General features: G+C 39.7%; 1 protein-coding gene across 4 annotated transcripts in view; it reads right to left on the bottom strand.

The window, feature by feature from the left end:
• TBCK (TBC1 domain containing kinase) overlaps positions 1 to 27,042 on the bottom strand; it is a 172,628-nt gene that overhangs the window by 124,243 nt on the left and 21,343 nt on the right. For all 4 annotated transcript variants that reach the window (XM_039539380.1, XM_039539379.1, XM_039539381.1 and 1 more), the window contains exons 4-6: positions 7,075 to 7,189; positions 4,948 to 5,021; positions 213 to 354 (exon numbers count right to left, since the gene is read on the bottom strand). In XM_039539380.1, the coding sequence (XP_039395314.1) occupies positions 213 to 354; positions 4,948 to 5,021; positions 7,075 to 7,189 (331 nt within the window). The remainder of the gene's footprint in view (positions 1 to 212; positions 355 to 4,947; positions 5,022 to 7,074; positions 7,190 to 27,042) is intronic.

The following is a 27,042-nucleotide window of genomic DNA, read 5'->3' as shown; positions in this document are numbered from 1 at the left end:
CTCAATTCTTTGGTGACAAGATGAGTTTTCCCAGTGTTATGCTCCAACAGTAAGCATCATTAGAATCCACTGAATAGTTATTGTTAATTTAACCATTACTTGCAAAACAGCTTTTCTTGAGTTGACATAGGTATAAAGTGAAAACACATGTACACAAAATTCTTCGCTGAGTGTCATATAATCAAACACACAAGAATTACTCAGTAACATACCACACAAAGCTCAAATAAAATAATACCAAGAGACCACACATCTGATTTAGGGCCAGAGGGCAGCAGCTTCTCACTCTGAGTGTGATCACTAGGTTTGACAAATCCCTGTGCAATTACTTCAGGTGCCAGGTATGATGGGTACCTATAACAATGCAACAAGAGGTAAGAATTTGTACATTAAGACACTGTCAACTACACTAGTAAAAAGAAGTTCTTGTACTGAAAAAAAAAAAAGGATAAAAGCAAAAACTCACTAAAAGTGCACAGCAACTTTAGAATGCCCCGAAAGCATAGTAGGTCAAACTTTGCAGACAGAGCCACTGTAATATCCAGTATATGAAAAATCCATGTTTTTCTTTATACAAGTGTTTTTTGTGAGCAGGAGTGAATGGTGGCAAGATTTATTTTTTTTAAAAAGTGTTTTACACAACAGAAAAAATGTTCATTAAACTTTACCATATGCTTGTATTTAACCTAAAATTACAAGTGCTTTTTCAGTATGTGTTCTTCCTTGTTGATTTCTTTATAATGTCAACAATTATATCATTCCCAATATTCAGTTCATAGCCATCAGACAACTTTTAAGTTAGTTAAGCAACAGATGGAAAATAAACCAAATAAAAAACAACAATGGCCTCAACAACTCATCTTAATTTTTTTCCATTTAAAGCTTGTTCAGTATGAATCAGCCATAGATGGTACAATACTTAAAACTGAGAAGTCAACTTTTTTGGGGGTAGAGAGGCCATAGCTGCTGATGTTCGTAGCTTCAGAAGCCAAAGGTCCGTTGTTAGTTAAAAAATGTCCCAAAGATTACAAAGCGTCAAAAGAAGCCTGACTACAGGAGCCAGAAAGTTACTGAAGTGACAAAAAGAGATAAATATAGAGGAAGTTACTAATAAGGACACAGGAAAAAAAGCAAGGGGGCAACAGAGAATGATCCTGTAAAACTTTGAGGACCAATATAATTCAGAAGTTGAAGAAACTATTCTCTCACTTACAGGGAACTACAAAAGATTTTGAAACAATAGGTTCTTGGAATGTGTTGGAGACAACTTCTTGTTTCAGAACGTGGAAGAAGCAACTGGGGGGCAGTCCTCTTCACGCAAAGAGGAATTGGTTGCAAATCTGAAGGTAGAGGACAACAGACAAATTGCTAAAGATGAGTCCAAAAGAACAGGGACAGTATGTGGGGACAAAATCAGAAAAGCTAAGACATAAAATGAATTACACATACCAAGGTGCATAAAAGAAGTTATATGCATATATTAGAAGCAAGAGAAAGACAAAGAAAAGCCGAGGACCACTACTTATTGGGGAAGGAGAACTAATAGTGGACAATACCAAGCTATCTTTTTCTCACACATGGGCACATCAATACATGAAACATTATCCAGGAAAATGAAGTGATGAAGTAACATGCAAAAAAATAAAAATGAACCAAAATAAATTTGCTTTTGATAAAAACATAAATTTTAGGCATATTAAAGGTCACTTAAATCTTAATATCTAAGGACACTTTTAGAACTAGAAATTGCAGTTTATTTAAGCTGACCAACTGGTTTACGGTTAAAGTATTTGGCTAAATGGTGGTGAATTTATGTGGAATTTGCCTTGCCATCAGAGTTACTCTCTAAGGCTAAAGTTTAAAATTGTATTGTTAATTAACTTTTTTTAAACTCTGTGTTTGAAAAAAATGATGAAACTGTGGGTGGCTGACAAAGGAGGTGCTGTTGTCATCATAAATAGGTCGGAATATGAACAAGAGGCTGCTAGGCAGCTCTTCGACACCACATTCCACAAGCCATTACCCTCTGATCCCACTGAGGGTTACCAAAAGAAACTATACCATCTACTCAGGAAACTCCCTGAAAAAGCACAAGAGCAAATCTGCACAGACACACCGCTAGAATCCTGAGCAGGGGTATTCTATCTGCTACCCAAGATCCATAAACCTGGAAATCCTGGATGCCCCATCATCTCAGGCATTGGCACCCTGGCAGGACTGTCTGGCTATGTAGACTCCCTCCTCAGGCCCTATGCTACCAGCACTCCTAGCTATCTTCGAGACACCACTGAACTTCCTGAGGAAACTACAATCTATTAGTGATCTTCCTGAAAACACCATCTTAGCCACTATGGATATAGAAGCCCTCTACACCAACATTCCACACTAAGATGGACAACAAGCCGTCAGGAACAGTATCCACAGTATGCCAAAATTTTTATGGCTGACTTAGAACAACACTTCCTCAGCTCTTGTCTCCTAAAACCCCTACTCTACTTGCGCTACATTGATAACATCTTCACCATCTGGGACTCATGGAAAAGAAGCCCTTGAGGAATTCCATCATGATTTCAACAATTTCCACCCCACCATCAAACTCAGCCTGGACCAGTCCACAGAAGAGATCCACTTCCTGGGCACTACAGTACTAATAAATGATGGCCACATAAACACCACCCTATACCGGAAACCTACTGACCGCTATACTTACTTACATGCCTCCAGCTTTCATCCAGACCACACCACTCAATCCATTGACTACAGCCAAGCTCTACCATACAATTGCATTTGCTCCAATCCCTCAGACAGAGACAAACACCAACAAGATCTCTATCAAGCGTTCTTACAACTACAATACCCACCTGTTGAAGTGAAGAAACAAATTGACAGAGCCAGAAGAGTGCCCAGAAGTCACCTACTACAGGACAGTCCCAATAAAGAAAGTAACAGAACGCCACTAGCCATCACCTTCAGCCCCCAACTAAAACCTCTCCAGCGCATCATCAAGGATCTACAACCTATCCTGAAGGACAATCCATCACTCTCACAGATCTTGGGAGACAGGCCAGTCCTTGCTTACAGACAGCCCCCATACCTGAAGCAAATACTCACCAGCAACCACATACCACAGAACAAAAACACTAACCCAGGAACCTATCCTTGCAACAAAACCCGTTGCCAACTCTGTCCACATATCTATTCAGGGGATACCATCATAGCCACGCCAATAGGGGCTCGTTCACCTGCACATCTACCAATGTGATATATGTCATCATGTGCCAGCAATGCCCCTCTGCCATGTACATTGGCCAAACTGGACAGTCTCTATGTAAAAGAATAAATGGACACAAATCAGACGTCAAGAATTATAACATTCAAAAACCAGTTGGAGAACACTTCAATCTCTCTGGCCACTCAATTACAGACCTAAAAGTCGCAATATTACAACAAAAAAACTTCAAAAAACAGACTCCAACGAGAGACTGCTGAATTGGAATTAATCTGCAAATTGGACACCATCAAATTGGGCTTCAATAAAGACTGGGAGCGGATGGGCCATTACACAAAGTAAAACTATTTCCCCATGCTTATTCTCCCCACCCCCCACCCCACAGTTCCTCACATCTCCTTGTCACTTGCTGGAAATGGGCCATTTTCATTACCACTACAAACAGTTCTTTTTCTCTCCTGCTGATAATAGCTCACCCTAACTGATCACTCTCCTTATAGTGTGTATGGTAACACCCATTGTTTCATGTTCTCTGTGTGTATATACATCTTCCTACTGTATTTTTCACTACATGCATCCAATGAAGTGGGCTGTAGCCCACGAAAGCTTATGCTCAAATAAATTTGTTAGTTTCTAAGGTGCCACAAGTACTCCTGTTCTTTTTGCGGATAGAGACTAACACGGCTGCTACTCTGAAATCTGCATTGTTTCTATTACAGTTAGACACCCCAATCTGATCCCATCAGGGCATCTCAGGTTGGACACTCCAAATGAATAGATTTAAGCATGTTGCATTCAGCTATAACTTGAATGGATGTTTATAAGGGTTATTTACTTTCATTCTGTATTCATTATGTATTTGCATTTCTTGGTGTACTGTGATTACGTAAAAGTTTTGTTATTCATTTTCTACCCATCTCCTGTATCTGGCCTGCATACCAGGCTAATAATTATACTATTTGGGAACTGAAAGCAGATGTCACATTAACAACTTCTACAAAGGAATATAACAGCTGCCACAGTGGATCAGACCAGAGGGCCACTGTGTCTGAAAGTGGCCATCAACAGATGTTTCAGAGGAAGGTGTGTAAGAATCCCACAGAAGGCATATGTGGTATAATCTGTCTCCACAAAAATAAATCTAAGCTCTAATAATTAGTTGTTAGGTTAAGACAAAACTCTGTATTTGTATTAATTACAACTCTGGATATTCTTGTTGTCTATATATGTACCCATTTCCTCTTTGACTCTTATTAGGTGTCACGGTTACAAGGAGAACTGCACCTTAACTCCTTTTAGTCCCTCCGAAGAGTATCCCCTCAGCTGACAAATGTGGTTTCCTGTACCTCTCATTGGATAGAACCTTGTGGTCAAACCACTCCTAGATTGGATCTCCGGGATGCAACCCCCTGGTTCCCAACCATGTTAATGCGACAGGCCCAGCCATGGTTAGCACCTCAGACTCCAGGAACAAATGATGACTGAGGTGGTTAAAGTGACTCAAAAACATTTTCTTCAAAACTAATTATTCATTCACTCACCCAAAAATACAAAGCACACAGAGTTACAGATTAAAAAAAGTTCTACAGGCATATTTCCCCTTAATTAATGTTTAATCTTTCCTTGCAAGCTTTCATACATTTCAGTGTGTGCTCCCAACAATTTACTATCAAATATACAATGCCTAAGAGGTCTATATTGCATGTATGTATCCTTACCCTATAGGAAAATCAACATCAACACCATGAGCTGTCATGTGGTATAGTCCAAACTTAGCCAATTTAATATGCCCCTGTAAAAGAAAAAATATATTAGCAATGAAACTCTACTTATTACATAGGACACAGAAAGAATTAAAAATATATAAATTCTTTTAAATTGTGCTAGGAATCTGAGAAATGTCAGAAAGAGATGGAGACTGAAATTTTCTATTTGTCCCAAGTGTTTTTTAAAAATACAAAACCCAGCTTCTCAGGTCCTGATTCCTACAGGCAGACAAAACTTTATTGGAAATTAATGAGAGTGTTTACTTGTGCGGGCAGCATACTGGGAAATAAAATGAACACCACACTAAGAGAATATTAAGCCAAGTTTCCTTACTTTCTGTGCAGTCATAAGCAATGTTCCTTCATTTTTTTCTTCTTGCATCCAAAACATATTTTTCCCCCCAACTACTTCCACTCAGGTTTAAAAATTGGAGTGCATTCTTCTTCTCTTCTCCCTCATTCCATTTATCATTTCATTTACTCAGTCCTCTCCTTCCTCCCTTCCCATCAATTCCATACCTAACTTTCATTACCAACCTTCTCTCTGACACTAACTCATTCCTTTTCATTCATCTCCCATCCATAATGATGTTAAAAGAACATTTGCTGCATATTACCCCTATACATTACCACAGTTGTTTCCTCTCTGAAGTCAGAGCAAGGACATCTGTGCTGCTTTAGAGAAGGTTACGTTAACACTCCCACTATAAAGCCAAGTTTTCCCGGGTTATTTAGTTATAAAGAAATAACTCTAGGCCCAAGCCTGACATACAAACTCTCATTTTACCATGGTCACATGTTAGGCTGCACCAAAATGGGTTTGATGTCTGGGTGAAGACTACAACACATCAGATTTTTAAGCAATTTAATGGGGGGGGGATGATGAAATCAACCCTTTAAAAGTCCATGTAACTGCTCTCTCCAGCTCCCTGTCTCCTGTCATCTATTTTAAATCTTTAATACCATCTTAAAATCCTGAGTACTTTTGTTCCTCAGGGATTTCATTTTCTATTAACTCAGCTTTCATCAAATTGAAATACATGTCATTTATCCAAAGCAAAGAAACAGAACAACAGTGTTTCTGCCTGTTCCCTTTCCCACTTCATTGCAAAGGTAGGATTTGAGATGAGAGACAGTGGTAGTACTATTTGGCTCATTTAAAGAGGAGTTAAAAAAAAAAAAGCACAATTAGGCTCCTTCGTTTCAATGCACTGATGTGACTGCTCTGACTACATCCATTATGGTTTTTCTTGCTTTTTGTACATAGCATCCATATTCCTTTCTGCAAACTAGAAAATCTGTGACAGATGGAGAGAACGATCAGAACTTGGGACTGTATTGATCCACTCAGATTATGAAACAAAAATACACCACCATTTAAAAAGCAAATACTAAACTGTGTGTGTGTGTGTGTGTGTGTGTGTGTGTGTGTGTGTGTGTGTGTGTGTGTGTGTGTGTGTGTGTGTGTGTGTGTGTGTGTGTGTGTGTGTGTGTGTGTGAGTGAGAGTGAGAGAGATAAAAAAAGGTTTTTTACCCTTTGTCTCTTTTTTTTAAAGGAAGTTGTGCTATTATGACTTTTTTTCTTCTTTTTTTTGTATTGGTATTCCTAGGCCACCTTGACTACTGCTGTAGGATAATTTAACCCTTAAGCATAGTTGTGGATAATGATAGATAGATAGATAGATAGATAGATAGATAGATAGATAGATAGATAGATATGCAGCATTATCCACAACTATGCTTAAGGGTTAAATTATCCTACAGCAGTAGTCAAGGTGGCCTAGGAATACCAATACAAAAAAAAGAAAAAAAAAAAGTCATAATAGCACAACTTCCTTAAAAAAAAGAGACAAAGGGTAAAAAACCTGGGCTGGGAGATGTGGAAAAGGGACTAACCTGTAAACACATCTGAAATTCTATACATTTTGAGAACACTTGTTGTTTTGACTATAAAAAGTCTCAATTATAGAAAATATTTCATCCAGAAGGATCCTAAAGCCATTTCTCACTGGCCAGGCCCCAAAATGTACGATGTGTCACTGACTTTGATTGCTTAAGAGGATATTCCAGTAGCCTTACCTCTCGATCCAGGAGGATATTGTGAGGGGAGAGTGCTCGGTGGACCATTCCATGTTTGTTCATATATTGCAAACCCTGCAATACCTCATATGCTATGCGTAAAATCCTTGAAAAGCTGAAAAGTAGAACAACATACTGTACCCATTTCCTTTTTTAAAAAATTGCAAATAAGTATGTAAGTTATGGATACTGATGATTTGATTTCCTTTTGTTACACTGGACTCTAATTGAGTTATTCCTTCTCATCTACTGATGAAGGTTGAGGGGGGCAATTTTTCCCCACCCTCCTCCAGACTTGCAAAGTTTAGGCTTCATAAGGAGCTTGCAAAGCTCTTTCCCAACCTTAGGCAAAGTTTAAATAAGCAAAACCAAAATATATTTTTTCATATTGTTCAGCTATGTTTGCTGCTTCCTAGCAGTAGTTTAGTTGATGTCACCAGATTTCCTCAGACAGTTTATTTTTTCTATCTAGCAGCAGCATTAATGCTGCACCAAAGGTTGTGGGTTTTTTTCCAGTCACCACAAAACTAGTATTTGGAACTTTCTAGAGCATATCACAAGCATTAGTGAGGGTAGAGGTAGGAGGGGAAGGTAAATAGCTGATTAGCTAGGGTGAGGAACACAAGCAAGAGATGCAAAGCAAGCTTGCTGGGATAAAGTAGGTGTATAACCGTGGGATCGTGTCTGAGCTAGGGCAATTATATTGGGGGGAGGGAGAGGAGAAACAAAGAGATAATGCCAGGAGAAGACAGGTATGTAGCAGCATCCAGAAGGTCAACTAATTACTCCATTCCCATATTCTATTTGCAGCTAGATTATTTCCTTAATCTTTTGAGTCTCATATACTTAATGCTCAGACTGAAGGATTTGTTCTGAATGCTGTGCACTCCCCACTCCCACTCCCGTGAACTGTTAATCACCCCTTCATATAATTGCCTTTGGCCAGAGACAGTTCCTCCTACATAGTATTACCAGCTCTACTTTAGAATTTACCTACAAAATGCACCAATGAAATAAATTCAGGTGGCTGGGAGAGGGAATTCCCCCAGGTTCAGTGGAGGCGGTACACTAGGTGTATCAAAGTGGTTAGCCTGAAAAGATGGGAATAAAAAAAAGTTAATCCTTCAGTAATAGCACTAGCACACTCCTCCAACTGGACTGAGACACAGCATTTTCTAAGCTGGTAGCACAGAGGGCAGGAAAAAACATAGTGATCACTGCAGTTACTTGAGATGCAGCTAACCAGAGTACTCCAGTTCCAGAAAGGTTATAAGGGATCAATACCGAATACTGTATGTACCTCATGTATCAAGTGCCATTTATAAATACTCAATATTCAAGGTACAAAATTCTCCATCTTGCCTTAGTCATCAATATCCCCTTAAGGAGAGGCTGACATCAATGATAAACTCTACTGAATTCTGTGCAATATACAGTATTATCCCACAAGGAACTGAAAATGAACTAGCACACTAATCTCACTTGCGACAGAATAGACTAGTGCTGCTGCCAGCCTCCCCGAACAGATTTAATTTGAACAAATGTTCTCCAGCACCCATACACTACGGTGTCAGGAATCTGCAGGATATAGTATAATTTACATGCGTATAAAGCAGTATGTAGCACACTCACCTCACCTTTAAAAAATAAAAACTGCATTAAAACTGATCCTTGTTTTGTGCATTTTTTTCTCCATGGATATAATGGTGAAACTTAAAGTAGAAGTCACTCCAACATGTGCATGCGCCCCAAGAAAGTTACCAATTACTGTGACAACTTTCATAGACGCTTATTGCGTCCCCTGCAGTAAAAAAGAAGCGCTCTCTCACACACACGCGCACACACAGAGTCCACAACTGTCTGGTCAAGAACCATGAGAAACATCAGAATGATAAACAGATTCCTCTTGGCTAGCCCTCTGCACAGATACTTGTTTATAAAGAGACACCATCAGAGTTAGGCCCTTAAATATAGAGGGCAAGACCCAGATGCAAAAGTCTTCCAGATTCCCTCAATTTAATTTATTTATTTTTATTCTGAATACATTCTCACACTGTTTGGCAACTCAGACTTTCTAGACTTTAGATGAAAACAAACATCTATCCATCCACCTTTCAGGTCCAGTCCCTGATCTAAAAAAGAACAAACAAAACCAGCATGTCCCAAGCTGGCTGATTGTCAAGGTGAGCCTCTTGTTTAAGATACACACTTAGATGTTGCTAGTAAGAGTTTTAAACCAGTGAAGTCACATAACAGTTCTACAGCAACAGATGGACATCATAAATAAAAATTTAAAATTTCATTGCAGACAGAGTAAGAAAACACCGTGGTTTATTAGAGACATCTTCATTAGTAACAAATGAAACAGAAAAGCACTTGCTATTTAAATTCCTTTATGTATGAATATTCTCAGTCTCCCAGGCAGTTCCAGCATAAATGTTTACCTTCACTAGGTGTGACAGGAATTGTACATTTATGAAGCTTTTAACAATTGTGCAACCAACACTTTTTTATAAAGAGACACCATCAGAGTTAGGCCCTTAAATTTAGAGGGCAAGACCCGCATGCAAAAGTCTTTCAGATTCCCTCAATTTTTTTTTAAATTTTGAATAATTTATTTTTAATAATGGTGCAAGGGAGCGAATACACCAATACAGTCCTGAAAGCAATGCTACTACCTGAACACCAAGGGTGATGAGCTTGATCAATGTAAGGATACCAGGTCCATCCTAGTCATTCCTGGGACAAACACAAAGAATATGACTGTACTAAAACTTAGCATTATGTAGTTGCTAGTTGAAAAAGTAGTTTCTTCACATTTTCAGTATGCTAGTTGTTCCTAAGTTCTCACAATAAAATGCATAATAAAAGCTACTAACAAAAATTATTTCATTCTAACAGAGCTTGAAAATGTTTATATTGTCATTAGAAAAGGGGTCTTTGGATGACCAGTGATTTGTCAAGCAAAACATAGAGAACAAAGTGGCAGGTAGAAGATTTCACAGTCAGGTAGGGAAATGGTGTGCAAGGCAACCTATCTTACAAAGAAGACAAATACACCATGTACCTGGAGCTACACAGATATTTTCATCCTCTGGACTGATGACAAACTCCTTCATAGATTTTCACCACAACTTCAACAACCACCATGCATCCATTAAACTATCTCTGGAACACTCTCATACCAGCATCAACTTCCTGGACACCACGATCTGCTTCAGAACAACTACCCAAGAAATCTGTTATCTTCAGACAGGCACTTGGATACCACAGAATATGCTCTGAGGAGGAAGTCCAGGATATACACTGTAACACATTCAAAACCACCTTTATCAAACAAGGATGATCCACAGAGAAGTAGATCGCACCATGGAACAGGCCACCCAAATACCCTGAGAGAACCTGCTTCAATACAAGGAATAAACATCCCCCTTCAACTGCCTACCCCTAGTTGTCACCTACTGCCCCACACTGGAACCCATACAGGGTATCATCAAACAATGACAACCCAAACTTGATGGAGACTCCATTCTGAAAGAAATCTTTCCTGAACTCCCTCTTCTGGCCTTCAAACAACCCCCAACCTCTCCAAGCTCATCATCAGAAACAAACTCCCCATAGACCAGGACACACCAACTCAAAGCAGCACCAGACCATGCCAGAACAACAGATGCAAAACCTACAGACATATCTCCACTGCAACAATTATCGACACCCCACACAACACACCTTTCAAAATCAATGGCTCCTACCCATGACTATAAAAACGTGTGGTTTATCTCAAACTGTGCATTAAATACCCCAACAGCAACTACATGGGTGAAACCTGACAATCATTACACTCTCAAATGAATTCACACAGGAAAATAATAAAAGACAAAATCACCATATTACCTGTGCATGAACATTTTCACAAAGTGATCTCTATATCCGATCTATCAGTTCTCATCCTCAAAGGAAACCTGCACAACACTTTTAAAAAATGAGCCTGGACGCTTAAATTCATAACTTTGCTAGACACTAAAAATCATGGACTGAAGAGACACTGGATTTATGGCTTATTACAACAATGTATATAAACCCACTAACACAACTCTCGTCCCCTCCACCAGCAGCTTCCCATTCCTTCCTCCGACTAGGGGGTGTTAACTAACCACTTCACCTTGAATGGTCCCTTGAAAAATGTATTAACTATGTACGCTAAACAATCTGTTCCATCTTGTATTTAGCTGTACTATTCAGAGTAAGTCACCCAGATGTCAAGAACTCAAAAGCTTGTCTCTCTCACGAACAGAAGTTGGTCCAATAAAAAAAACAATACTACCTCACCTGCCTTGTCTCTCTTAACAGGTCATCAGACACACTGTAGGACAAAGTGGTCCTTTGAACGGAAGGGCCTTAGAATGACTGTATTTGAAATGTTTCAGAGCAGCAGCCGTGTTAGTCTGTATCCGCAAAAAAAACAGAAGTACTTGTGGCACCTTAAATTTGTTAGTCTTTAAGGTGCCACAAGTACTCCTGTTTTTTTTGTATTTGAAATAAATTTCTTAAAATGGGTATCTGCCTGAGTAAAGCAATGCTCAATTGTTACACTAGAGGGCCTCAGCTGCACACCTATCATTTTTTAATTGAGTGACCACACAGAACGGGTAAAAATGTGGCCACAAAATTACTCCAACAATGCCTGAAAATGTCTTCAGATTTTTCTGTCATTAAATACCAGTTCCAGAATGATTAAACATAAAAGTATCAGAGGGGTAGCCATCTTAGTCTGTAGCCACAAAAACAAGAAGGAGTCCAGTGGCCCCTTAAAGACTAACAGATTTATTTGGGCATAAGCTTTCGTGGCTAAAAAAACCACTTCTTCAGATGCATGGATAAACATCCATAAACACCATGCATCTGAAGAAGTCTTTAAGGTGCCACTGGACTCCACATTGTTTTTAAACATAAAAGAAAAGGTCTGTCATCCTGATCTCTGCAGTTTCATTGACTGACAAAATGGATTAAAAATGTATATGTAAAATTACAGGCATATTTGCTTTTCATATTGATCAACCTTTAAATGGTGGAAAAAAATCAATTCAAATTCCACTGGTTCCCAGTAGCCAAAAGCTATCATCATAGCATCTCAGTGCAATGGTCACTGAGAAACAGAGTCTGCATATCTTCCATAAGTAAACAAATACCCTATTACCAAAACTTTAATACTGTGTATATTGGATACCTTTCTTTAGGAAAAAGTATTGCTTGTGGTTATTAGCACTATGATTTGAGTTTAACTGCTATTAGCCTGACAATCGTATGCAAACTTAAATGATTGCAAATGAGTGAGAAATGGGTAGAAGAGGCACTTTATGCACCAACATAGGGCCAGGCACAACAGCAGTCCTTGTTCTCCCCAAGAGAACTGTTTCAGGCTAGCGATGCGTCTAACCTCCTCAGAATGGTTTGGGTCCTTCCAAGTCTCTACAAGTGCTAATGGAACTGTCCCAGCATTGTGGGGGTGCACATGCTGCACCCTCCCAACTTACACTGCCACCTGGAGATCCCACTGACCTTGCATTACCCCTTCCATGGCAATGGATTTTAGTCACACTTGATTCCTTAGTAAGCATTTACTTACTTGCTCCAAGTGAATAAGATGACTTAGGCTACATCAGTGTTTCTCAGGATGGGGAAGGGCCTGACAAATCTCTGACTTATCCAGAGTACGACCGTTCTAAAGTCTTTAGCTACTACCGACATAGAGAAAGCTTCAAAACACGAAAGAAGTGTAACTTATAAAGAGAGGTCTGCCCAAATTTGCAGGGAGTTTGAAACAATAGCTCCATGGTGTAAACTTCCCCAGGATTTTAATGGATGCTCACTTAGCAGGTGTAATACTTTAATATCATGGTCAACCACTTCATTGCTCATCAAAGCAGGTAAGAAATAAGAAGTACCATAGTATGAAGATTTATACCAGTATCTCTTAAAAGCAGTGGTTCTCAAATTTATTTGTTTGGGCCCCCCTGCTTTGTGTCTGTAGTCATTTATGCCCTCCGCCACTCAAAGTACATATACTGGCATCCAGCTCTGAAAGCAGCGCCGTGTCAGCAGCAGCACAGACGTAAGGGTGGCAATGTGAAAAGTCAATATCACTTTTCACAGCAGACTTAATGCCCCATGACCGCCCTTACATCTCTGCTGCTGCTGCTCCCACCCTGGGGTTGACAGCCAGAGCCCCGCCGCGTGCAGATGAGTGATGGGGAGGAGGGGGGGGGGGAGAGGAGAGAAAGGACAGCCTGAACCCCCTCCCAGTGATGGATGGGTGTGGGGGAGAGCCCGAGCCCAGCTGATGGGGATCCAGCTGTTGGCCCCGGAGCAGTGGAGTTCCAGTTGTCTCCTTTATCCCTGCCTCCCAGGTGTTCTCAGCCTTTCTGCACAAGCCCCAGTCACATGGGACTGACAGCCAGAGCTCTTAAAAAAGCCCACACATAGCTCTTGCCTTCCTTAACACATTCCCGTGGCTCCCCTGGGAGGCCCACCCCATACTTTGAGAACCGCTGTCTTAAAGTGTGTACGCACATGGGGGAGGATATATAAAGGACTAGCAAGGGGGGATGGAAGATGTATAAATTAAGATATGTAGGCCTTTAAACACCATGTGATAGGGTGTCAGGTGAAGGTCACTCATGGTTTCACTTTCCTAAGGGGGCAAGGAAGAGACTTTCAATGGGGCTAATGATGTTAAGTCACTTAGAGGCTTCTGAATTTACCACCTTCTATAACCACGTAAAAATAATATTTCAGAATTAATCCAAAGTATTGTTCTTGCTTAGAAGGCCATTACAGATGTTAATACCAACAAGATAAATTGTCAATACACAAACTACAACTAAAGTGTCTTTGGAATGCCTTAAAACTTTTTTTTCACTTAGGCATCGCACTACAAGAGAGACAAGTATGATATTACTGAACACCCTGGCCTACCATGAAACCTTGCTTCTTGGAAGTAAAATGGATTATGGATCTTAAAAGTTGTGCTTATTTAACAATGACATTGGTGTGTTAAAAAGATGTGCCATGTTTAGTACAGCAAAAAATAAAGAAAACTGAACTGGATAACATCAACAGTACAGAACACCAGCGGAATGAGTACAGGGATTACTGGAGCTGTTCTCTCAGAAATCCTTTTTAGGAGGAGGAAAAAAATTCCTATTCTTGAGCAAGTAGCTCCAAAAATCCATACTAGCAAGCTCTTAAAAGCAATATAAATGAGCTGAATTAGAGTGGGGAAAGAAGAGTTTTTAAGGCAAATAAAAAAAAATGATGAATACTATATTACAGCCTTCAGAATTTATTAGCCAAAAACTACGCCTAATGATTAATGTGTCCACCCTCATGATTAGAAAACAAATGGATGGAATTACAGATTTATAGAGGCCATTTCCATTTTTACCCAGGAGTTAGCCTGACCTCTGATCTGATGGGTTTTTAAACAGATTGGAGATAAGAGAACCTTTCCTGGAAGTATGCTGAACTAAACCACTAAAGCAACAGTTGCTTTGGAAGTGGTTTGCCTTTTTGTGCTACTCCAAAGGAAATGATGGGATAATCCATTTCTCAGAGCATTTGTCCTTCTCAGGTAACATTTAAGAGTACAGCCCACATTCAAGATTCTTCTTTTGTCACATTTTGGGTTGAGGGAGAGATACTGCTTGATTAATGTCTAGGCTAACATTTTTCTTTGGCATGAACCAAGGCACAGTTCTAAACTCTGCTGTGTCAGAATTAAAAAAAAACAACAACTGAAATCAAAGTATGAAATAGAATGAGAAGCGGCAGACACAGAGTGCTTCTTTTTTCCTATAGGTCTTATCAATCTTAGCAAGAAGCCTGCCCCCTTGGAAAAAGTGAAAAGAATGTTAGAGATTGTACACGTGGTTAGGATCTTTGCCTGGACATCTGACCTTCTATATTTCAGGACAAACAAAAGTGTGCATCTGTCCATTTTAGAAAGATGTTATCAAGGACCTTTTTAATTTTTCTGCATTTTCAGGCATCTTCAAAAGAAAAAAAAAGGTTCTCCTAAAGACCAGAATGTCAACATCTGCTTCTCCCTAAGCTAGAGCAGAAAGTAACTCCTTTGTGAACTAACAGCAATCAACCCTTATAACAGGTCACTCATTATTCTGAGTCCTCCATGTCTCTGGCAATTGACTATACAGAGGATGACCTATTACTTTAGCTATTATCTGAAGCTATTTTCTACAGGAAGATACTGTACACGTGTCAGCTATCATTATTACAATTTATTTTTTACTATTCAGTTTCACAACAGTAATTTGATATTACCAGCACTGTCCATTTTATTGTGTGACATTCCATTGTTCTAGCCTCCGAGAAGTTATTTCAAATACCACTGTTTTTTAACAAAGAAAACAATTGCTTTGCCTAGGAGTGGGAAAAGGGATTTTGCAAAATACATTTGACAGCTGGTGGCAGCACCATAGATGGCTCAGAAGCTGAAACAAAAATTCCTCAATATGTGTATTATGAATTCTTAGACCACAAGGACTAGTGATCACACAACTGGAATTCTGAGATAGTTGGATTCAAGAGAGAGACCTGTGAAGTTGTTGAAAAGAAAATGACATGAGAAAATAAATAGCCAAAGGAAGATAAAGAAAATATTTTTGCAAGCCCGAATGAGAATAAGCAGGTTGTAGGTTCACACAAGCACAATTAAAAAGAAAGTTAATGGCAGCCTGAATATGGAACCTGCACATTGTACCACTTAGCAAAAGCATATTCAGAGCATTAACTGAAAAATATACCTCCTTTCTTTTTCAGTCCTATCATAGCTGTCTGCTCCCACATTTATGTAATGCCCCAGAATGCAAGCTGGGCTACAATGATTTTTGGGCAGTAATAATCAGAAGACAAAGGCCAGTTTAAGATTCTCAGCAGCACTTCCTTTTCCTAGACAAAGCATTCACACCATTGTCAAGATAGATGAATAGTGGGCGCTGCAGAACAGCCACATCTGTTATCATAATCCTAGTGGGATTAGGAGTTGGTTGGGAAAAAAACCCACATCTATATTCTTTGGCAGTGGCTAGTGCACTATGGTATAGCTAGTCAGAATGCACTGATAGACACACTCTAAGGCAGTCTAGTATTCATGGCTGCAAATATAAGGTTGAAACAGCAGAAAACATGGTGTGTTGACACAAACCAAATCATGTTATTTGTAACTGGTTACAATGACTGTCTTTCACTGTTACAATGTCATGACTGTTGTGACAGTTTGGGGAATAACTCTGTGTCTGGTTATGAACTATATATGGTTTTATTAATGTTATTTGTAAGCATAATAGTCACTGAGGATTAGATCATCCATTTTGTTGCAGGAACTTGACACAGTGAAGCTATGTCTGGAAAGTGGTGAAAAAGCCATCAAGGGCTATTAGCATTAATTGGCTCCTTTGGCTTGAACAATGGGTTTTTGCCAGTTGGGCCTTTCCTTTGAATGACCCTTCACCAAAACCTCATTTGGGAGAAGGGAGCTGGAACTCTCTCTGATCCACTTACATAGCGGTAGGTGATGGCTAGCGGTGTTCTGTTATTTTCTTAGTTGGGCCTGTCCATTAGTAGGTGACCTCTGGGTATCCTTCTAGCTCTGTCAATCTGTTTCTTCACTTCCCCAGGTGGGTACTGATGTTTTAAGAACGCTTGATAGAGATCCTGTAGGTGTTTGTCTCTGTCTGAGGGACTGGAGCAAATGTGGTTGTATCTTAGGGCTTGGCTGAAGACAATGGATCGTGTGATGTGGTCTGGATGAAAGCTGGAGGCATGTAAGTAAGTATAGCGGTCAGTACGTTTCCAGTATAGGGTGGTGTTTGTGTGACCATCACTTATTAGCACTTTAGTGTCCAGGAAGTGGATCTCTTATGTGGACTGGTCCAGGCTGAGGTTGATGAGGGGTGAAAATTGTTGAAATCCTGATGGAATTTCTCAAGGGCCTCCTTCCAATGGGTCCAGATGATGAAGATGTCATCAACGTAGTGCAAGTAGAGTCGGGGAACTAGGGGACAAGAGCTGAGGAAGTGCTGTTCTAAGTCAGACATAAAAGGAAGGAACATAAAAGGAACATAGAAGGAACATGCCTATGCAACTCTGGGGGTTGGGAGGATTGAGACACTGGTTCCAGGGTCAGGTGGCAGGATTGCAAGGTTCCACAGGGTCTGCACCTAGGGACGGCGCCTGAGTGACCAGGAGCAGGAACGGTGACATTAACTACACCCAGATCTCAGGAGCTTAGCAGCACATGGGATCTGATCACAACAGACTTGAATCTTCTCCGAGAACAGGACAGGATGAGGCTGTGACTGTTGTAATGTGAATAAGTCCTTAATGTGACATTACTGTAGCACATGCAAAACTATAAGCAATAGGAAGGGAAGTTTGCAGTTAGCTTACAGAATACCACGCAGAAAGACTACTAACTTGTTCACCCCCCGTAGAGGAGTTTAGAATACAGAGTTTGTGTGGCCCAATGGTTACAGCAGCCTGGTTCTAATCCCAGCTGAGATGCTGAATCACTATGTGACCTTGAGGAAGTCATTTGACCTCCTTATGTCTTCATCAACCAAGCTGGAAAATTGGATAAAAAGCAGGACCTGGTTGAAAACCAGATGTGCATGTGACGTGAGTCTTCCTGGGTAAATAAATTACAAAAAACTCTACACGGAACAACAGGAGTTTGATGTAGGTGGGAATGCCTTTATTTAGCACTTTATTATTTATTTGATTAAAAAAGCTGCACTGAGATTGTGATGGTAAGCATAGCTAATTTAGTTGGGAAAGCATTTATATTATTATATGAACTGGAAGAGAATGTAGCAGACAGAATATAATACAAAAAATATTAAGTTTTTATTATAAACTCCTCAGGAAGCCTCTAACTTATGCATAAGGGTATTTGGTGTACCACATCTTCATCTGGCTCACACCACTTGTGATTCAAAATACTGCTGGGTTTTATTACACTTTTCAAAAGCATAAGGATGACTTTGAAGGCAATGTTTAAGTGTCTATATGAGTGAAATCACATCATAGGCTGTGAAGCGTTCAGCAGGCAGACCTACCCTTCAGTATTATTTCAGTGCTAATGTAAATCATGAGGAAAATGAACAAAGGTATCATTAGAAAAGGAAAAGTTGTTTCCAATACATAGCATACTGTACTTAAGGATGTTTTAATAGATGAGCTATTTTTCTTCTTCATTGCATTGTCACTATGAATGATTTAATGGGCCTAGCTGCTTATAAAGCAGAAGTTTTAAAGCTTAACACCTTGAGTTTCTTTAAGGTCTATAGCATTCATCCTATAAAAAGGGGAAGTGAATGAATAAAGTCCTTTGGAAAACAACAGATACACCTTATAAAGAATTACCCTAATGACATCTGCAAAGCCATGTGGTTTAGTGCTTAGAGCAAAAATACCTGTGATCCATGTTCCCAGTTTCTGATCCTGACTCTGCCACTGACTGACCAGGGACAAACCACTTCTCCTACGCTGTAGTCAGCCCAGATGTACAAGGTAAAATAATAAGATACTTTTTATTGGACCAACAAATATGATGCAACAGACAAGCTTTCAGGCCAAAAGGGTCACCAGATGGAAAAATTAGGTTAAAACAGAACTCTCTTAAAACCAGATGCTGGTCTATGCATTCTTAAGTAAAAAGTTTACTAATATGACAGGATATGAAGGTGACAATAGGGGAGATAACATTAAAATAAAATTTCCCACCAAAAAGCCATGTAATGACACCTGAACATATAACAACAAGCTAAATTTAACTAGGATTATTACCATACCTCACGCTTCACCATTTCATTAACGGAAACGAGAGCCATACAGACCTCTCACATCCTCCTGAACTCTGCCCCTCCAAAGAGAGCAAACTAGTGACAGAAGAGCAGAACTAACATCAAAGAGGGTCAGGGTTTCACCCCATTGTAGAGGTTATTTTATTATGGGTTTTAACTAAATCAAAATATAAGTACATCTACTAGGCCTGCACATTTTAGAGTTAATGTTGTTGGCATGGTCTCCATCATGATTTGATTACAACCCACAAGCAAACACAGCAATTCTCTTTAAATACTTTCAATCGCCAGGATAAGTTTACCAGGGAGACTGTGGTTAAAGTTTTATTTTAAAACAAGAATATCCTTATCGGAAAAATTAAATGCCACACAGATTCCCAGACTCTGAGGAGTCTCATCTTTAGTCTGTCCTGGCCCTGATAACTAGACCTATTCACCAGTGTGAAGGCTATGAGGCACACTGTGCTGTAATGCACTAGCCATTTACTTATAAAGCTCAGAATTTTGAATCTCAACTGAGGTCATAAGTAAAAATAAGACTTGTGATCTCCCTTGTAGTCCCTAGTGGGCATCTGCCCACCAAACAAAACCACCACACAACTTGGTACAATTAGCAGTCTTATGAGAGGTTAATACTAGGATAGCAGAGGTTTTGAAGGACAAGCCTCAGGTTCTGTGGGGAGGGAAGCCTGTACAGTGCCTGCCTGCACCTATTAATCTCTCATTTTTACTCAATGCTAAAATTACATACACATTTGAAAATTAAGTCCAATCTGCACCTAGAAATCCCAGTGGCATTAGTGGACTTTCTGACTGTAGATCAGTTTTCAAAAAGTCAGCGGAAGACAAAATTGACAAATGACATCAGGGAGAAAGTCACAAGTCATAACCATTTTCAGTTATTTTATAAATATTAGCCCTGCTCTTAAAAGTACAATTATCAGAGTAACATGCTATTGACACAGTTTCAAACTTCAGTGCCTAATATTAGACACCTAAATCCTACTTAAGCATTTAAAAGAAGAACTGGCCCAGATTAAGCCTAAATTAACTTAATTTGGGGGTCTTAGAAAAATAAACAAGGCTTTTGATTTTACAGCATAAGTCTTATGAGTGAAAAAATACATTCACATAATTTTGTACTGCTGGAATACAAAGCAACAGAATCACTATTGCCAATCACAAGTATTCAAAAATAATGAATCAGTCCCCTAAAATCATGAAAAATCTTATGGTTGTTAAGTCAAAAACAAACACCATTGGGTTGCAAGGTTTTTAGGGTTCACATTTTCAAGCTTTTCTCCACAACCAAGAGAACTAGAAACTAACAAAATAAAATAAAAGCAGAGATTCTCACATGAAACTCTAGAAGCTTTTCAAAAGCACCAAATATCATGAGACTCACAATAAGGTAGCAAGAATCGGAAATGCTGCAGACTATACAGTAAAGTATTACTTAAAGGAATACTGGGCATTCCAGAGTGCACAACGTATCTGCAATTCCATCTCAAGCCATTAGTGAGATTATAAAGAATAAACAATCCCAAGCAATTAAAAGATCAGCAGAAACCAAAGTGGAATGACAAGTTTATAAGAAGTTTTGATGTATTGTATTCAGAATACACAGCCACAAATAGGTGCAAAACTGCCTATTCCCATTTTGCTGACAAGAGCTCCACCACACTATACCCTCATTACCAGGAGAACAAAGTTCACCATCAAGAGAAGAACAGCATCATTATATTAGGACCATTGAGAAAAGAGGGTCAAGGTAGAAATAAGTCCCATGGCCCATATGAACCCCAAAGTCTCAATGTAGGAGATAAAGACTAAGCAGATACAAATGAAACGTTGAGAAATTTGTTTTTTTTTGTTTTTTGGCAGTTTGAATGGTAAAGTTTGGGGGCAAGGAGACAAAGACAAGTATAAGAAGCAGTAAAGATGAAAAATAAGCAATCTTCACCTTCTTTTGACACTATTTTGTATATGTACAAAAATAGAGATCGTGCTTTGGAATTAGTGTGTCCTTGTGACTTCTATGCAGTTTCATAAAAGGGTCCAGGATTCTGAAGCACCCATAGCATCTGGACATTTTCACTGCTGTTCTGATTGACCCAAAGTTACATATGGAAGAGGATGACTTTTGCTGGTACTCTCACATCTCTGCATATTAAGTTCATTTTGAGAAGGCAGTGAAAAAAATTCAAGATCGCTGAATTTAAGGAGGGCGTAGGGAAAGAGAAGGAAGAGTCCAGATCCCAGGAGGAGCTCCCTCTGGGCCAAAATCTTGATCTTAGTTACATGGGTGCAAATCTCACTGAGATCAATCAAAGTCACAGCCATGTAACAGAAGAGGTTTTGGTCTATTATTTCTATTTCACCACTGATGATAAAACTTCAGGAGTATTAAGTACACATCAGATGTCAAGTCTTACAACAGTGTAAATCTAATCTAATGTATAATAGGTGAAACATCCATATAGGATTATCACAAATGACTACATTCTTCCAGGTATGAGGAGAACTATAATTGGGAGAAATACCTTACACTTACACTACCTACAAGTTTGGCTAATACTTTGTGTCATCATCAAGTGTGGTTTATTATGTTATTTCTCAATTAAGGCAATAAAACATGATCCAGTTACCTACAACCATCACAATATTTTGTGTTACAAGTTTAAAAAGTGGTACAGTTTCCTTCTCTCTCTCTCAAGTGAATAGTTGAGCTCAAATAATATAAAATATTGGCTGTCTGCATCAAGGAACAGGAATAGTAATAACTGCTCAGCATCAAGACTGGTTTGCCACAGTGAACCAATAAGGACAGTTATCAGAAACCATAACAATAAAAAAAAAACATACTTGTCCTTGGTTACTCTTCAGCTGAATGAATACCCAAAGACCACTCAAAAGTTTTAAATTTTAGAACTGAGATGCTACCAAGAGGAGGCCATATGCTTATTCAGCTGTGAAACTGTTAAAACAGCAAACCTTAGTATTACTTGCATTAGCCAACCAAAGTTATTACTTTTCAAAAAGATTTCCTGCCAGGAAATTGCTGATTAATTCCATCACTATTTTTCTTGCCTCCCTACAACCATCTCTTTTTTTCCTTGAGAGAAGGGGAGGAGGGAGAAAAATTATTGCATACAGTTACCAATTGCAGCCTTTGCTGCAGCCTCTTCAAGAAAAATCACCAAATCTGTTTTACTATGCCATGGTTAATTTAGCACAGCTTCTCTCTTTATACCAAGGCCAGAAGGATTATATTTACTTAATCAAAGGAAAAGCTATGAGTAAATGAAAGAGTGCTGTCATAGAAGGCTGCCAGGGTTATGCACTGGAAGTCTTGTTTTAATGTAACATTTTAATAGCTGAATATAATTTCGAGTTTAAACTTATTCCAATAATTTCTCTTTCAAATCCCTACTGCCTTCACAACTGCTATACCATTCAAGCTTAATTTGATGTAAGTATAAGGAAAAGGGGTACGTGAATATTATATTTTTTTCTTAAAGTGAGGAATGAACAAGAAGGAACTAAGTCTTAGAGATGTAATGATGGATGTACTTACTCCGAAGGAATTCTAAAGACAGGATTGGGGCCACAGTGAGATCCTTTATAGTATGTGACCAACAACGAAGTAAAAGTTTCAATACTGTAGTTCTGGCAGCATGTTTCATATGCTTCATTTGCAAAAGAATATAGAACTTCCAGTAGGACTCTGCAATCTGTGCCAATGAGACTTGAGTTCACATGCCATATTGTATTTCCTGGGCACAGTATTTATTTGATGACTTCATTAACAGGGCCTGGGTCTCTGGAGAGTTTATATTTAGACTGATACCTTATTATAGCACAGCTTTAAGAACAGAAGAACGGCCAACCTGGGTCAGACCAAAAGATCCATCTAGCCCAGTATCCTATCTTCTGACAGTGGACAATGTCAGGTGCCCCAGAGCGAATGAACAGAACAGATAATCATCAAGTGATCCATTCCCTGACACTCATTCCCAAGCTTCTGGCAAAGAGAGGCTAGGGACATCATCCCTGCCCATCTTGGCTAATAGCCATTGAAGGACCTATCCTTCATGAATTTATCTAGTTCTTTTTTTGAACCCTGTTATATTCTTGTCCTCCACAACATCCTCTGGCAAGGAGTTCCACATGTTGACTGTTGCATTGTGTGAAAAATACCTCCTTTTGTTTGTTTTCAACCTGCTGCCTATTAAAAGTTTTAGTGATATATGCAGAAGACTGTGAGACCCTACAAATCAGCTTTGAACAGTGGCAATATAGTTTTAAACCCATGGGACTTAGCGCAAACATTGGTAAGACTGAGGCTATGATAACTGAGGGAGGAGAAATCACCATAAAAGGATATTACAGATCTAGAAGAGTGAAAGAATTTAAATACCTAGGATCAATGGCAGCAGTCAATGGTGTCTTCATGAGTGATGCCTGGAATTATACCAAAGCTATTAAGTGCAAATGGCGGGAGCTGACCCCAATTCTCTGTGACAAAAAGATGCTAATAAAAGGTAGAGTGTATAAAACTGTAAGTCAACCCATCCCGACGTATAGACAGATTTTGCCAGCCACAAGAAAAGAAATCAATATGCTCTCAACAGAAATGAAGATGTTGAGATGGTCAAATGGTTGGACACACTGAGTTAGGGAAAAAAATGAGGCTGTGAGGGACCTAATTCGTCCCAATTGAAGACACGTTGAAGCAGGATACGCTACGTTGGTATGGACATGTCCGGTGGAGACCCGAGGGTTATATTGGTAAGATGGCCCTTACAATGATTGTGGATAGGAGACAACCAACAGGGAAGCCAAATATCAGATAGAGAGGCCAAATATCAGCGAACCTTAGAGAGAGAGCCAGGTGTGCAGTGATGAGTTTTAGAGGAAGGCTATACAAACTGCCAACCCTGAATAGGGAAGTGGCAATAATGAAAATAACATCCTAAGGAAGAAATAAACCTATTGAAAGAAACTACCAAATATACCATTTCTAGGTAGGAAGATTTTTTTCAAAATCAATAATTATAAATGAAACAAATCTACTATATTCTAAATCTGTTTAAACCACTTAACATTGTATTACTAGTGAAGTCATAAAATAAAAGCAAGTTAAGCTTAAGGCCAAAATGGAAATCTAACTCTGTGTGCATTTTTTGCCATCATAAAAATGGCTTTTGATTGCTTTTGAACAGCTCCTTTAATGAACCAGTTGAGAATGGCTGGGGCTAACTTTAATTGTTTAGCATCATTTGACCAAGTTAAAAAGGCAGATGCAGGGGAGAGGCTTTGGGGGAATTAGTGCATACAGGTTAGAATACAAGACCATGATACAGTTGTCTGCTCATGGATCGGAGGGAAATTTTCCATTTAAAGGCATCAAATACACATCCCTTGATAAAAAAAAAAAAAAAAGAGCACGTCTACAGCACTCATTTAAAAGCTTGTTGAATTAAAAGTTAATTCTGCAGATCTCCAGAGATCACAGATCAAAACATATCATTTGCAATTGTATCAGATGCTTATGCAAATAGCTATAGAATGTAGACTTTTTACTTACTTTAAAAAAAACAACAACAGAATAGTTTCTTTTGGAAACTATGAAAATTACCAGTAGCAGACAGTCACTATATAGGACAGGGATCAGCAACCTTTGGCCAGTGGCCCACCAGGGTAAGCACCCTGGCAGGCTGGGCTGGTTTGTTTACCTGCCACGTCCGCAAGTTCCACTGATCGCGGCTCTCACTGGCTGCGGTTCGCCATCCCAGGCCAATGGGGGCTGCAGGAAGTGGCAGCCAGCACATCCCTCGGCCCGCACCGCTTCCCGCAGCCCCCATTGGCCTGGGACGGCAAACTGCGGCCAGTGGGAGCCGCGATAGGCCGAACTTGCGGACATGGCAGGTAAACAAACCGGCCCGGCCCACTAGGGTGCTTACCCTGCTGGGCCATGGGCCAAAGGTTGCCAATCCCTGATATAGGATTTCAGTCATCTAGAAAAAAAGATTGACATGCATGCCCTTCATATTTTTGACATAATCCACATTTATGAAGTTAAATCATGCCTGGAAGCCAAATTACTCACAGACTAAGTAAGCATTACACTATCCAGTACATCCCCTCATCTTTCAATTTCTCCCAACAGCAAAATATATGCCATTCTTTACTATGTTGAAAGAAAAATGTTCTTAACTCATTCCTCGATATGAGGAACCCAATATTTACATTCAGACACATAGAATTAGGGCTACTAGCTCAGCAGTGAAGCACTTACCTGAATTTCAAGATCATTAAAATTGTTTTGGCCACTCTCAAACTTTATATATTGGGGAACCGGGAAAGGGAAAATTACCTATCCGTAATTCTGCTTCTTTGAAGTTCCCACGGGATTTTCACAATACTTACAGCATAAATCTGGAGATTTTGTTTTGTTTTTCTTAATAGAAGATAAGATTCCTCCCCAATTCAATAAATGGTGAAAGAGAATAAGCCCAAAGGATGAAAAACAAAACTATCAAAGCTTGACAAAGGGACATCATTCCCCCCTGCCACCTCCAAGAAAGGAGCAAAGATCTAAGAAGCTTCCTTAACTTTGAACCAGGTTATTTTGCACTGAGAAATAAAACTGACTCCTTGCTCCAGAATCAAACACAGGGTAGCCATATCATCATAGAAGTGAGAAATAAGATCAGACAACCACAGAGACACAGTTCTTATTATGACAGCAATAGATAGTGAACTAATGTCAAAGGAAACAAGAAAAACTACAAGTGCCTCGGATGGTCCAAAACACAACAAACAAACAACAAATACAAAAGAAAACCAACAAAATGCAAAACAAACTTGGAAGCTCCCATAGCTTTCACTCAACTCTAAGTGGCATCACAAGACTAAAGAGTGATAAAATTGTGCTAACAGTATCTTTAAAAAATGGAGAATGCATAAAGGCACAGTTCTCTCTCTTTTTTTATAATTAATAAATAAAGAATACATGATTTTTAAACGAGAGTGACTATTTCCTTAGGAAGCAAGAGGTAATCGAAGGGGGAGGGTGGGTGGCTTACAGCGAATGAGTCAATCGGCAGGGGGCTTCAGCAAGGAGAAACAAACAACAGTGACACGATACCCTGGCCTGTGATGAAACTGGTTTTCAAAGCCTCTCTGATGTGCACCGCTTCCTGGTGTGCTCTTCTAATCGCCCTGGTGTCTGGCTGCGCATAATCAGGGGCCAGGTGATTTGCCTCAGCCTCCCACCCCGCCATAAAGGTCTCCCCCTTACTCTCACAGAGATTGTGGAGCACACAGCAAGCGGCAATAACAAAGGAGACATTGGTTTGGCTGAGGTCTGAGCAAGTCAGTAATGTGTGCCAGCGCGCCTTTAAACGGCCAAATGCACATTCTACCACCATTCTGCACTTGCTCAGCCTGTAGTTGAACAACTCCTGACTACTGTCCAGGCTGCCTGTGTATGGCTTCATGAGCTATGGCATCAAGGGGTAGGCTAGGTCCCCCAGGATAACTACAGGCATTTCAACATCCCCAACTGTTAATTTCTGGTCTGGGAAGTAATTCCCTTGCTGCAGCTGTTTAAACAGAGTAGTGTTCCTGAAGACGTGAGTGTCATGAACCCTTCCCGGCCATCCCATGTGGATGTTGGTGAAACGTCCCTTGTGATCCACCAGTGCTTGCAGCACCATGGAAAAGTACCCCTTGCGGTTTATGTACTGGGTGCCCTGGTGCTCCGGTGCCAAGATAGGGATATGGGTTCCATCTGTCGCCCCACCACAATTAGGGCATCCCACTGCAGCAAAGCGATCCACTATGACCTGCACATTTCCCAGAGTCACAACTTTTCGTAGCAGCAGCTTAATGATTGCTTTGGCTACTTGCATCACAGCAGCCCCCACAGTAGATTTGCCCACTCCAAATTGATTCCCGACTGACCGGTAACTGTCTGGTGTTGCAAGCTTCCAGAGGGCTATCGCCACTTGCTTCTCAACTGTGAGGGCTGCTCTCATCTTGGTATTCTTGCGTTTCAGGGCAGGGGAAAGCAAGTCAC

Source organism: Mauremys reevesii, linkage group 5, assembly GCF_016161935.1.
Source record: "Mauremys reevesii isolate NIE-2019 linkage group 5, ASM1616193v1, whole genome shotgun sequence".
Taxonomy (NCBI): Eukaryota; Metazoa; Chordata; order Testudines; family Geoemydidae; genus Mauremys; species Mauremys reevesii.
This window is presented reverse-complemented; position numbering and strand designations above follow the sequence as displayed.